General features: G+C 43.0%; 1 protein-coding gene across 1 annotated transcript in view; it reads right to left on the bottom strand.

Moving 5' to 3' along the window:
- The window catches only part of SEMA5B (semaphorin 5B), a 219,402-nt gene that overhangs the window by 78,389 nt on the left and 128,451 nt on the right, over nucleotides 1-12,562 (bottom strand). Inside the window, 1 exon segment of the mRNA XM_040561085.1 lies at nucleotides 7,260-7,322. Coding sequence (XP_040417019.1) covers nucleotides 7,260-7,322 — 63 coding nt within the window.

The raw sequence follows: 12,562 nt of genomic DNA, 5'->3' as shown, positions 1-12,562 counted from the left end.
CTATGACAACCTCCAACAAAAGCAAGGAAGAAGCTGAACCACTAAAATGTTCCAGCTTGTGGGATTTTTCTCGAGACACTGTTGGTGACATCTACATTAGGTCCCCTTTCTGCCCTGTTCTCAAAATAACTAGAAAGGAACAGGCTCCTCTCTGTGTTCTTTAAGCCATCCGGGATCTGCTCTGAAAAGTTATTCACCATGCTCCCCTCTACAACAATTCGTAGCTGAGGCAACTGGTTAGTAAAATGATTTCACAAGCACTTACAGAAAATGGGAGCTATTTAGTGCAGTTTCTTCCATGGGCCTGGAAAACTGAGTCGTACAGGAGGCAAAATTCAGATGGGCTTTATCTAACATGGCTGGAAAATCTGGCAAGCTTGAACCCCAGCTCTGTCCAGACAAGACAATATTTGGATCCTGCTCCCACATCATGGAGCAGACAGTTCGATCTGTGTGTGATCAGACTGCCAATCTCATCACCAGAAGATATTATTGGGATCATGAGATTAAGGATTTAAATAAAGGGAGAAGACTCAATATTTATATGGTTAATGAGAATAACCCAGTTATATTAGTTGGGATTATCATTAAATATATGGCAGAGCTGATAAAAACCTGTGGCTCACTGCCGGAGCATTAAGCATATCTCTGATTTTTCTCTGAAATACATGTTATTGACTTTGGGGTTCTCACTCCTTCCTCCAAATTACCTGATACTGGTCCCTTTTTGGAGATAAGGCCTTAGACTGAGCAGAAATCACTTTCCCCTAGTCTAATGATCCTTGTTTTCCTAGGAAGAGTACATCACTGGTAAAGCTTAATCTTTATTGAATCCCTTCATGCCCCTCCTCACTTTAAGCCCATTCTCATTTATTTCAGGTTTGCAACATTTAGATTTCACTGTGTCTGTGAATGGCGTAATGTCCACTACTGTGGGCAGGAGCAGGGCTCTTTCTAGCAATACAGATGTCAGGCTGCTTTGAAAGCACATTTCAAACCCAAGAACCCAAAGTGTTACTCCATTCATTCGTGTGGACAGACCAGCAAATGGAGGGGCTGAACTCCTGCTGGCTTCAGTTTGAGGTAAAATTCAAAAAGACATTTTCAGGATGCAAAGAATAAGCCAGCTGTAGGTGCTTCTTGAGTCGTTTCATCTGTCATCTCTGAACACTGGAGTTCTGAAATGTTATAAGCCCTTAATCTCATTGTACAGAGGTATTTTTCCTTTGAAAGCCTAACCGTATATAGGCACTGCTTTAATTGGCCTTTACTTTGAATAAACCACTCAAGCTGTTTTCTGAGATCTGCTTTTTGCTTTTTGATTTTTTTTAACCTAATAGTATTTCATCACATACCAATACATTTTGATCATAGACTAAAAACACAGCTACATGCTCTAACAGGAAATAGCTGTTTCAGATTGTCTGTTGTCCTCAGTAAGAAATACAAACTCTTCAGAATATGGAAATTTATTTTGGGGTTAGGCCAGGGCGGTTAAGAGGAGAAATGGGATGAAACTTGGCAAAGACACAGTTATGACCTTTTAACAGAGCTAAAAAATAATGAAAATAGTTTCACACAATGTGCAATTAATCTGCAGAGCTTGCTGCCAGTTCACTGAGGCCAGAGCAGAGCGAGATAAAACAGGTAGAGGGGGGTGTATGTGGAGAATGAGGACATCTCGAGTAGAAACAGCAAATTTTACCAAAAACTCATAAAGACCGGTCCACAGTGACCCAAAGCCTGCCTGTTCTCCCTAGCTAGATCAGCAGGGTGGGGGGGTTACTTCTTTGAAACCTGGCTCCTCTTTTCCATTCAGCTCCTCCTGGCTACATCTACAAGACTCTAACAAAACCTAGAAGCTGCAAAAAGAAAGGAATTCTGGTTTCAGGAGATGTTACCGTGATGGGAGGTTGTTTCCCTACTGATGCAAGTCATCCTGCACACTACTCCTGAGTAGCCAGGTTTGGCCACCCCGATGCGGCAGGACAACGCGATGCTCTGTGTCAGTGCAGTCGGCAGTACTACTCTAGGCTGCCAGAAGAGAAGGCAGGAGCCACATCGGGAGTCATCTGGGGGTAGATCAAACAGAAACACTCACGCCTCAATGTGCTGGCAGCTGTACCCAGAGAAGGCTCCTGCACTGCTGGCTGGCCAGATTATTCCTGCTGTCTACACATGCGGTGGGAAGAGACGACTTCTGTCCCGCCGCTGATCTGGCAGGTCCCCCCACACTCTCTGCTCCTCAACCACTGGATGCTCTGGTCTGTTTAGCTGTGCTTACTAGCTACACCAGCCATCCCAAAAGCCTTTCATTACTATAAAAGTAGATACACTGGCTCTGAAGTACAGCCTGCAGTTCAGAGAACCGGCCAGCAGAACTCCATGTTCAGCCTTCAATGACATTTTAGAGTACAGCAAATATTTATTTGTTGCAGTTCATCCCAATTTGTTAAAAAAAATCATGATCTAACATGTTTTTGAGCACTGTTACTAACATGCTTCTAGATGTTTATGTTATTTCTTTGGACAAACAATTTACTAATCAGCCTAAGCCAACACCCTGACCAAGCTGTCTTTCTCCTCTGAGTGCCATAAATACCAAAGAGAATCACTAATGATTTTTCCAGCCAAGTTTTCTTTAACGGACTTCAAATCAAATTAGGTGGCTGATAGTTTAGCAGAAGCAGTAGGAATGTAGTTTTAGATTTCTAGAAACAATTAGAAAGGGGAGGAAAAAACCGTCTGACTGCCTTGCAGTTACCTGTGGATTGATATAGCGCCTGTTGTATCTGGATGCCTGTTATTTGTAAGTTGTATGGTGATTCCCAGCCACATTAGATGACCAGAGGGACACATCCCCTGTATGACAGCCACTTGGAGGCCTAAAATAGCAGATTCCTCCATTAGCCTAGCAACTTCTGCACCAAACCCATTTAACTGGCCTGAAACCTTGGGCCAGGATTTCCCTGCAACCTTGCATGAATCCAAGAACCCCCTGTATCAGGACATCATACAAGAAAAGGGAGACAACCAGTCCGGGACAAACAGTAGCTGGATGCCTATCAGATGCTTCCCTCGGTTCTTTCTTACTCCAGAAGTGTTATCAGTGCATCATCTTTCCCCCTGCTACCCAAAGTCCTTAGGACAGCATGTAAGCGCTGGAGCGCTGCCATTTTCGCAAACAGTTCCCTTCTCTCTTTGAAATGGCGGTGTGCTGCTTTTGGAAAGTTAACAAATAATTTTATGCTTAGACAAGTCAAAGACCAAAGGGCGCTTGTTTAGAAAGCCACAGTTTTCTATGTCAGGCAAAATTCCTTAGATGTGGCGGATGGGGCTGTTATGCAGAGACAAACCAATTACAGACTAGAAGCTGAGCAGCTCCTAATGAAATTAAATACATTTTGATCTAGTGGCACCTCTTCCCCTTGCACTCTATCCATCGCTCATTTTAACTACAACCTCTGGGTGATATCACTTGGAAGACAGAAAGAAAGGCAGCATAACACCGATTTTGTTCTCTGCAGTATCTCTCAGTATGGTGGATGGTTTCCAGGGGAGAATTTTAAGGTGCTGATCAGGATGCATTTTATAAATGCTGCAAAAATAGGAATAATTACTAGCGGAAGCCAGCATAGATCTCCAGCGACATGGCAAATAAAGCTATACAATTCTTTGAGGAAACCACAAGCTTTGGTTGACAAAAATAGCAATATAAATGAAAGAGACTTTTCTGAAGTGTATATTTTAATACCACATGACATATAGTAGAGAGTTACTTTTAAAATCAAGTTCAAGTACATATACTTTAAAGGATTAAAATCTGATAAATGCGTGGACTGAAAAAAAGTCCTCTGAGAAAAATCATTCACAAAGTTGCTATTCTAGCAGGGACCCAGATGGCAAGGTACTAGTCCAGTATCAACATTTTTCTTAACCAGCATTTGTGGATAACCTAACGATCAGAAAAATAGCAATTACCAATGAGGCCAAAGCAGACATATACGTTAGGCTGGTTGTTAAGCTATACCCAACTAACAAAATACATTTTTTTAAAGATCTTATACATTAAAGAGCAAGGAACAAAAGGACTTTATGTACAGACTGGGAGATTACACCCCGAAACTAGCAACTGTGAAAAGGGTTTAGTGGTCACAGTAACTAGGCAATTCTGCAGGATCTCCTATGACAGAAGAGCTTATGAAACTGCTGAGTATATGAACAGAGGGCAAATAAGAGGTGGAAGACTATTTTAATCACACTCAGGCATTAGAGATTGACATGGGAATACAGGTGAAAAATTGCAGTGTGCAGAAAACAGACACAAAAATATTCAATAGCAGTGGAAGAGTGAGTTAGAGAAAGGCTTGGAGAGCTCAGCTTTCTACATTACCAAAAAGTCTAAGTACTGACTTGACAAGAGCATATAAATGGTTTTGCAAAAAAAAATGAATATTGGTAACTAAAGAGCTCCTTAACCTATAAGAGAAGGGCAAAAAGAGACACAGACACTCAAAACTGAAGCCAGATTCAAAGAGGAAATAAAGTACATGCTGTTAACAGTGAAGGTGATCAGCCATTTGATTAAGCCAGCAAAGCATGCAGTCGGCCTGTTTGATTCAAAACCTTCTGCCTTCCTCAGGAAGGTGCAGCAGCCAAAGACAAGTTACTGAGCTCAGTTTTGGAACAGGCAGGTGAAACTTCTGGCCAGAACTACACAAGGTGTCAGAGGAAAAGACCTAGTAGCCTTAAATCTGGGAAACAGATTTCTCATCTCCCTTTTCTCTATCCAGTTGGTACTCAAATGTAGAGTCATCATCATGCCATGGTAATTATACTTCCGTGATATGCATTTTGTAGCTTTTACTCTTGCACTTCTTATTTTCCTTATGGTAAAACTCTAGGCATTTTAGGAGGAGATTTTCTAAGCAGCAGGGAGAATCCAATTTAGATACTCAACGGGCGTAAGAAAAAGGCATTTTCATACACTAGGTAGCTTTGAAAGCTTCATCTTAAAATAAAGACATTATTAAATGGGCAAGGAAAATGAACCAGTCATATAACTTACCCAAACTACACTGTGAATTAATATAAGAGCCAAAGGTCCTCCTTATTTCTAGCCTTTATCACCACATATCTAAGTGCCTGACAATTCTGAGCATATTTATCATCACATCATCTGTGCTATGTAGAAAACTGCCATTAGTCAAGTTTTGACAAAGCAGAGCTGAGACAGACAGAGTTCTGGTTCTTGTACCACTATCACACAGCATAAATAGAAATATTCACATTGTGTTGCCCTTGCCTGATGCATTTACCCAGCCAAAGGCAAAGATACTAGGTCAGAGCTGGACTTCTCAGCTGGAGTAGAGCTGTTCATCAGCTTGCTGAGCTCTATATATTTGGAGCTAGCACTAAGTCATTTCTCTACAGTGTAATGAGCAGTGAATGTGTAGACTCCCAGGAGGGATTCATCCATGGACATACAGGCAAAACTAGATACAGACTTGGGAGATCTGAGTTTACTTATCTACTGCAGAATCCTTCTGCCTTTCTTCATAGCTTCATGTCTTCTTGTCAGACTCTTAGTCAACACCTCTGTTTGCCATTAATTGTATGTCAAGAAGTGTCTAACAATATGATTAATTATTGTTCCTCAAAACTGCACACCCAAGGCTCCTGCACCCACCAAACAATATTAAGCTCTGGATAACAAACAGCATAAACTCAGCTGTTTGGAGCATCATCCTCATGAAACGTTTGGCAGACTCTTTGCAGTGTGTGGAGGCAGCAGCAGCAGCAAAAATGCTCAGACCATTGCTTTCTTTTGGCATGACAGTAAAAATAATAAATTGAAATTATCCTAGAATTTGTTCAGTGGAGTGCATGGAATCTCATAGGGTTTTATCTGGGGGCTGACAAAATAATTCTGGGTTATAAATTCAAATTCTTCATAAACAATGGACTAAGGTTCACAAATTTTTACAATGGGAGTACAGAGTAAAATCCTTTCTTTAGAGTACACATTTTAAAGTACAAAGACCACAAATTCAAAAATTCTTTGCGTCTTGGGTTTTAGAGTTTTTTAATGTTGTTCATCTTCTTTCGGGTTCTTCTTCTAGTGGCTGGCAAAATTTGGTGTTTACATAACGTAACCTATTTTGACTCCATGGTATTCTTCTACGTGAAGCAGTCCCTACACAAACTCTGAAACACGTTCTAGGATACTGATATTCCTCTTCTCCAAAACTACATGAAGCTCTTTGTTGCTCATCCTACAAAATTCAAGCTAGCATTTTTGTGTATATGCAAGTTAACACAATAATCACATACAGTTTATTATATGAAATGAATGTGGTCAATGGAAAATCATATAATCCCGTGTTTGAAGCACTGAGCTGGAACTTGGCAGAACTCCAGATTTTGGGCAAGCCACACAAGCACTCTCTGCTTGACTGTCCAAGTCTACAGCAAAGATCATGATTATCTTCCAACTCCTTTGGTTTAGACTGAAAACTCTTTGTGGTATAATATTTAGGACAACAGGACACCCTCTCAGTTGAGGCCTGAACATGTTTGAACAGTACCAACACCACATTTGAAAAATCAAAATACTTGTTTTCAGTACATGGTTTTGTTTTAGTTTCTCAGAAGTGGGGCAGAAGAGGACCTGTGCTTCAGTCAGAAATGCCTGCAAACTTCAGACGTCTGAGATAGCATGCCTTAGTTCAAACAGTTCTGGTTTTGAACCGCAGCTTAGCAGACTGCGCCGGCCTCCTAAGGAGCTCTGTGACATTCCACCTGAAAAGAACTGCAGTGTCCTAGCAGATTCAATTTTCATGTTCAAGAGAATTATACAAAAATCAGCTCTAACTGCAAACAAGTATCAGACACAGGCCCACGTGGCCGAACGCCAACGGCTCGCTGCTCAGTACTAAGACTAAGCCAACCTGACCAGCCTCAGACCCACTACAGGATGTTTCCCTGGATTTGCCACCATACTGATCCTTGATATGTCACAAATTGCGTCCTCTCCAGCAGTGAAATCACCTTTAAATTTCATGTAGTGCAAGTCTAATAACTTGGACAGGTAGCCTTTGAAATGGTTGCTCTGTGGTGCCCAGGCACTTGTGGTATTAGCTCCGAACAGCTGCAGATTTATGGGCTCAAGCTGGTGTCAGATGCTCCCTGTGGGGATTTCTAATGGAATGATGTAAATAAATTCACCCATAGCATGTCTGTAGCAAAGGAAAACTTACCTCTGTTTTCCCTTTACTTTGACAGGACCTCCTGGTGTCTTCATCTGAACCCCATGCTGTTGCCTGAGAAACCAAAACGCACAAGTCACATGACAATGCCACAAACCACCATGTCTGGAGACTCCCCAAAACAAGCATCTCCAGAAATTTATACAGCCCAATTTACAAGGTGTTGTGACAGTAAACATGTATCTCGCTCCCACTGTGCTCACAGTGCACACAAATGATAAATAGATGAAATGTCCAGAGGCAGAAGCAACTGGAATGTTAACAGAGGTAAGGCTTTAATTTACATGTAAATACAACTTCTGATCATCATTCAACTGGAAGCTCCAAGACACAAGTCCCATATGCTGAGTCCTCACCCATTTTCAAGGAGGACAGTGCTGTACAAAACCACCGGCCTTCATCACCAAAATGAAAACCTTCCCAACGGGAAACCCAGTAGTTGCGTACAGATGTGGTGGTCCTCTCAAATTTACCCTCAAGATTATCACCTTCTAAGTAATCCTGCAGTGACGTGAGCCGGATAAAACAAGAACTGTGTGCAGACAGGCAAAACCCAGACAGATGAGAAGTGTGGAGAAAGGCTGGATGGTGACTGGTGATGCCAGAGAAGTGGGGCCAGATCCTGAGGTGGAGTAAAATGCTGGGGGCCCAAATTGACTGAGGACTGCACGATCTGGACCAAGAGCTCGTGGGACCCCCCAGTCAGCCTTGCATAACTCCTTCAGAGCAAAGCGGCCCCTTCCTTCACAAGGAAAGTCAAGACCAGCAAAGCTGTGTTATAACTTCTAGATTTAAGAAAAAATCAGAAACATACCCAACCGTTCTGTGCCCTCTGCATTTTTCCTCCCTTCAGTACTTTTTAAAAATAGTTCTAACAAATTAAAGCAGGTATTGTTAGCTGGAGGTGAAAATACATATAAACATCCATACTATACATAATACATCATTCTGTGAACAAGAAAAATAGCTTTGTTTCACAGGGAAAGGCCATGCTTGCAAAGTTCAGATACAGATCCAAAGCCCCCCTAAAAGAGCCAGGATTTCTTTTTTTTCCCAGTCCATTACCCACACAGGAAATGGCTTCAAAGTTTGGCCCAGATCTGAACTCTTCTTGAACTTTTTCAGTGCAGCCAATTTTATTTTTTTTTAAACACTAAAGCTTCCATAGAAATTGTCCCCTTGACACATGATAAATCCTGCTTTTTGCAGGAGAAAGACTACCAAGGAAAGGGGCTGAATTCCCCCCCGAAACAAACAAACAAACAAACAAACAAAAAAACCCACCTTGGTTCCATGAAGATACTTGCTCATAACCACAAGAAATACTGCCACCACCCAGGAAATGCATTTATATATCTAACTTTTGGAGAAGGCGTATTCTTCCTCACTCCAAAAAATGCTATCTCGTCTGTCAGCTGAAAATCCAGTTCAGTTTGGCTTAAGTAAAGCTTTATGAGCACATGCAAAGGTTTGGTGGGAGAAGGGAAGAACAGAGATCTTTCCCCGGGAGTCGCTCGGGAAATACCTCCCATGCGCTGCAGTCCAACCCAGGCTGAAGGCCAAAAGCTAGTGCCTCAGAAGTGTTTGTGTGAGAGCTGGGATAAGTCCTTGCTGGAAAGGATCATTTAGCCATATCCTGAGAGGGGATACGTCATCAGATGAGAAAGCTCGCTGCGATAAACTCTTACAGAACAGCAAGAAATTTTGACTGGCAACTCCCAGGAAGCCTTGACATCTGCAAAACAACTGCACGGCGGCATTTTGATCTCCAGTCCCAGCTCTGGCCCTTGTTCATCTGTCCACAGTGGTTTCGGACCATGGATCAATTTTTGAGAAGCTTAATATAAAACAACTCCAGAAAAGAGATCACTTATGAGGTGACTCTTCGTTCCATTTCAGGAACGGGGACAGAGCGCTCGCCATTATACCGCCCGGTTTAACTTAACAGTGCTTGACAGGCCAAAATGAAAACAAAAATCGTTGGTTACTACAGCGATCAGTGCTGCTTCTCTGCAAACACTCCGGCTCCTGTGGGACTGTAGCAGAGCAGCAGAAGAATCTGGGCTCCTCGGGGACACCTCGCTCTTCCTGCCAGACACCTGCACCGCACGGCTCTGCGGCACGTCGTAAACACAGCTCGTGTCAGAGCACCGATCCCCTCCAGCTATGTTCTTGGTGCGAAACTCTGCATTTCATTAGGCAACAGTGCCCTTCAGCTTTCTGAAGCACCACCTTGATGAGTCTAGTGATAACAGAAGTTCTTGGTGACGGCCCAAATTACAGGAACATGTTGTTTGTGACTGCACCATTAGTCAGGGTGTACTTCATTAGAGCTCAGAGGCTAATTAAGCTATATGGCAATCCGGAGCATATTTTACAAGTCTCACAAATCTTTGGTGAGACAGGGAGAAACTAGTCTGAGGGCTGAGTAACTCCAATGACCTCTAGTGACTCAAAGAAAATATTCATGACCCTGCAAAGAACATCACGTCGATAATAAAAATATAATTGCAGGGCCAAGCAGCAAATGTGTGTTTAAATATTGTACTTCAGGGTATGAACATGTACCAGCCAGCTGACCCAAAGCCTAGACAAGTCCTTCTGCCAGGCTCTCAGGAGCCATCATACATATGTGGTCATAGCCTTTGGGTTGGACCTGGCAAGAGGTCCTGGGCAGCCTCAGATCTCTGAGCTTGGCGCCTTTGCATAAGCTTTCCAGCTTTGTCTGGTTTCTTTACTTGACCGATCAGCTGTCTTTTCAGATCCTACTCCAGTCATCTCTGTTGTCCTGGGCTTTCTGTGCAAACTCCTATGTAATGCTGGAGCTCTACTTCCTGCATCTCACTGGCATGCTCAGCCCGAGCCTTTCCTTCCCAAATTAAATTATCATCCTCTCCCTTAGATTCTTTTTGCCCCTAACTCAAACTATATCCTGGTCATTCAGCAGAGAGACCTTCAGAAATCTCCCTCTTATGGAGTACATCTGTGTGCACCCATGTGTTTCTCGGTGTTGCAGCCACCTGCTTACACTTGCAAAACCCTACAGCACTCTAAGGGATGCTTTTGCCTTTGCCTCCTTCCCTCATCTTAGTGCTTCTCATTACCCAGCTTCTTGCATGCTGACTTAGCTGCCTCCCCCTCCTTTCCTCATCTTCCTCAATAAACCAAGTGAATACTATTTCTTTTTACTGCTGAAAGCTGCCTCTGCACTCTTGGCTGCGGTACAAAATGTATCCACCAGACGTTTCTGGTCACACAGTTGGGTCATCATCCTGAATTTATAATTTGTTTTCTCAGTTGTCTGAGCCATTTAAGTTTCCTAGCTCCCAGAAAACATATTTGGCATTATTTTTGTATCTCCTGCTACATCTGCCCATCAAAAGCAGCAGAGTGGACACCTCTGGACCCATGCAGCAAAAAGCCAACTTTGATGGCATGGGTCATGGAAAACAGCCTGGATGAAGATATGACAAAGCTGGCAGCAAGACTACAGACAAATACAGAACAGTATGTTCTTTCTCCTAGCTCCTTCTCTACCTGCTACATGCTTAAGCAACCAATAAGACACATTTTTAGGTTGTCAGGGTGGCAGGACGTCAGCAGTTCCTTCTTTTACATCCTTACCAACAGCACTCCAGTTCCTCAGACAACCTCCTTACAAGCTCTAGAGCATCCCTTCCCTTCTGCATCTCCCATAGAAATGCAGCTCGTAACAGTGTTCCCAGCCACTTTGAGCACCTCCTCTACAACCACAAGGTCCATGTGCAGAATGGGGGAACACTGGACTCAGATGCTGTATGAATGAAACAAGCAGCACAGGGCTGCAGCTGCTGTGTAAGAGAAGAGCCACGCAAACCACGAGCAGGACTGCCCAGCCATCTGCGCAGATAAGCACGAGAGTGCTACCAACTTAGTCTCTGAACTGAAAATGCAATTAATGTGCCTTCCATTCAGCACATTTGCATGGATAGCTGCTTCTTCACATCCATCCCTATGTCTGTTCTTGAGCTCTATGCAGGCTCTTTTTTTTTTCTGTGTTTTTTTTTTTTTTTTTAAAAAAAAAGGAAAGGAAAAAAAAAGAAGAAAAAGGGGGAGGAGGCATGTGTTATTTAAGCATTTTTAGGAAATCACATGAAGGAGAACAATTACAGTCACACAACTATGTGTATGCACATGGTGCAACACTGGCCAACAAGAAAATTGACAGAAACGCACAACAGTGGCTACGCTCAGTGCATATCTGAGCATTCAGATGCTACACCCCGTCACAAAAAGAAAGAGAACGTCTCTCCTAATAAGTTATGAGCATCACGGTTTGCTCCCAGTTCAGACTGCAGATCAACACTGATCTAGAAATTCTAGCTCATCATAAGCCATCAAATCAGTTATTCAGCACACACTGCTGAGAGAAACTTTCTAGATACATTTATTTAATTACCTGCACATTCCAGTGTTGGCATCCAAAGTACCTGCCTGTCACTAGCAAGTCCTGTTATCAATAGATATGTGCATCCTCACATGCTGATGTGAAAATCTCCTCAACTTCTACGGACCAGCTTTTACATTCAGGCCAGCAATTTATAATTACTTCAACCACCACATGTGAGTTTAATAGATTAAGCATACACTAATCCCTGCACTGTACCTAAACAACAGAGGTTGCTGGAGCTTTTTGAACAAAACCTGAACACTGCTTTAAAACTAGAAAGTGAAGATTGGAACAGAATAGGTTACATGCGTATTTATTGGGCAAATTAAATCCATTCTTAGTTTCTAAACTCTCTTAATATAAACCTATCCATCTGTTACCAACCTCACTCCCATTAAATAAGCGCTCTGTACAAGCTACTGGCAGCCTCGCACGCCTGTAGACAGGCCGGGAATCATGCTGTTCTCTCCTGTTATGGGGAAAAAGTGTAACACAAAAATGTACACGGTGTATGTTTGGAAGGAGATGAACAAACAAGTACAGGCTTACGGCAGAAAACCAGGAACTGACTCTGTGAGAAGCCCAGCATTTTCTCCCAGGTACTGAGCTCCTCAGGTTCCTGCTGACGGTGGCAGCAGCAGCAGCGCCGTGTCCGCCAGCCTCAGGCCTGCAGGACTGCTAGCAGCAGGAGCCTCCACTTCCATCACCCCTCTGCAGAGCACGCAGGAGGCTTCTCAATCTGCCCGAGGAGTAAGAGGTGATTTTGGTTCTCCACTTCTGCCGTGCAGGGTACCCTGGCCAGTCTGCTGGTCACATCACCCTTTGCTGAGTTATCCGTGAGGAAGGAGGGCAGGAGGTGCTGTGG

This window comes from Cygnus olor, chromosome 6 (assembly GCF_009769625.2).
Source record: "Cygnus olor isolate bCygOlo1 chromosome 6, bCygOlo1.pri.v2, whole genome shotgun sequence".
NCBI lineage: Eukaryota > Metazoa > Chordata > Aves > Anseriformes > Anatidae > Cygnus > Cygnus olor.
This window is presented reverse-complemented; position numbering and strand designations above follow the sequence as displayed.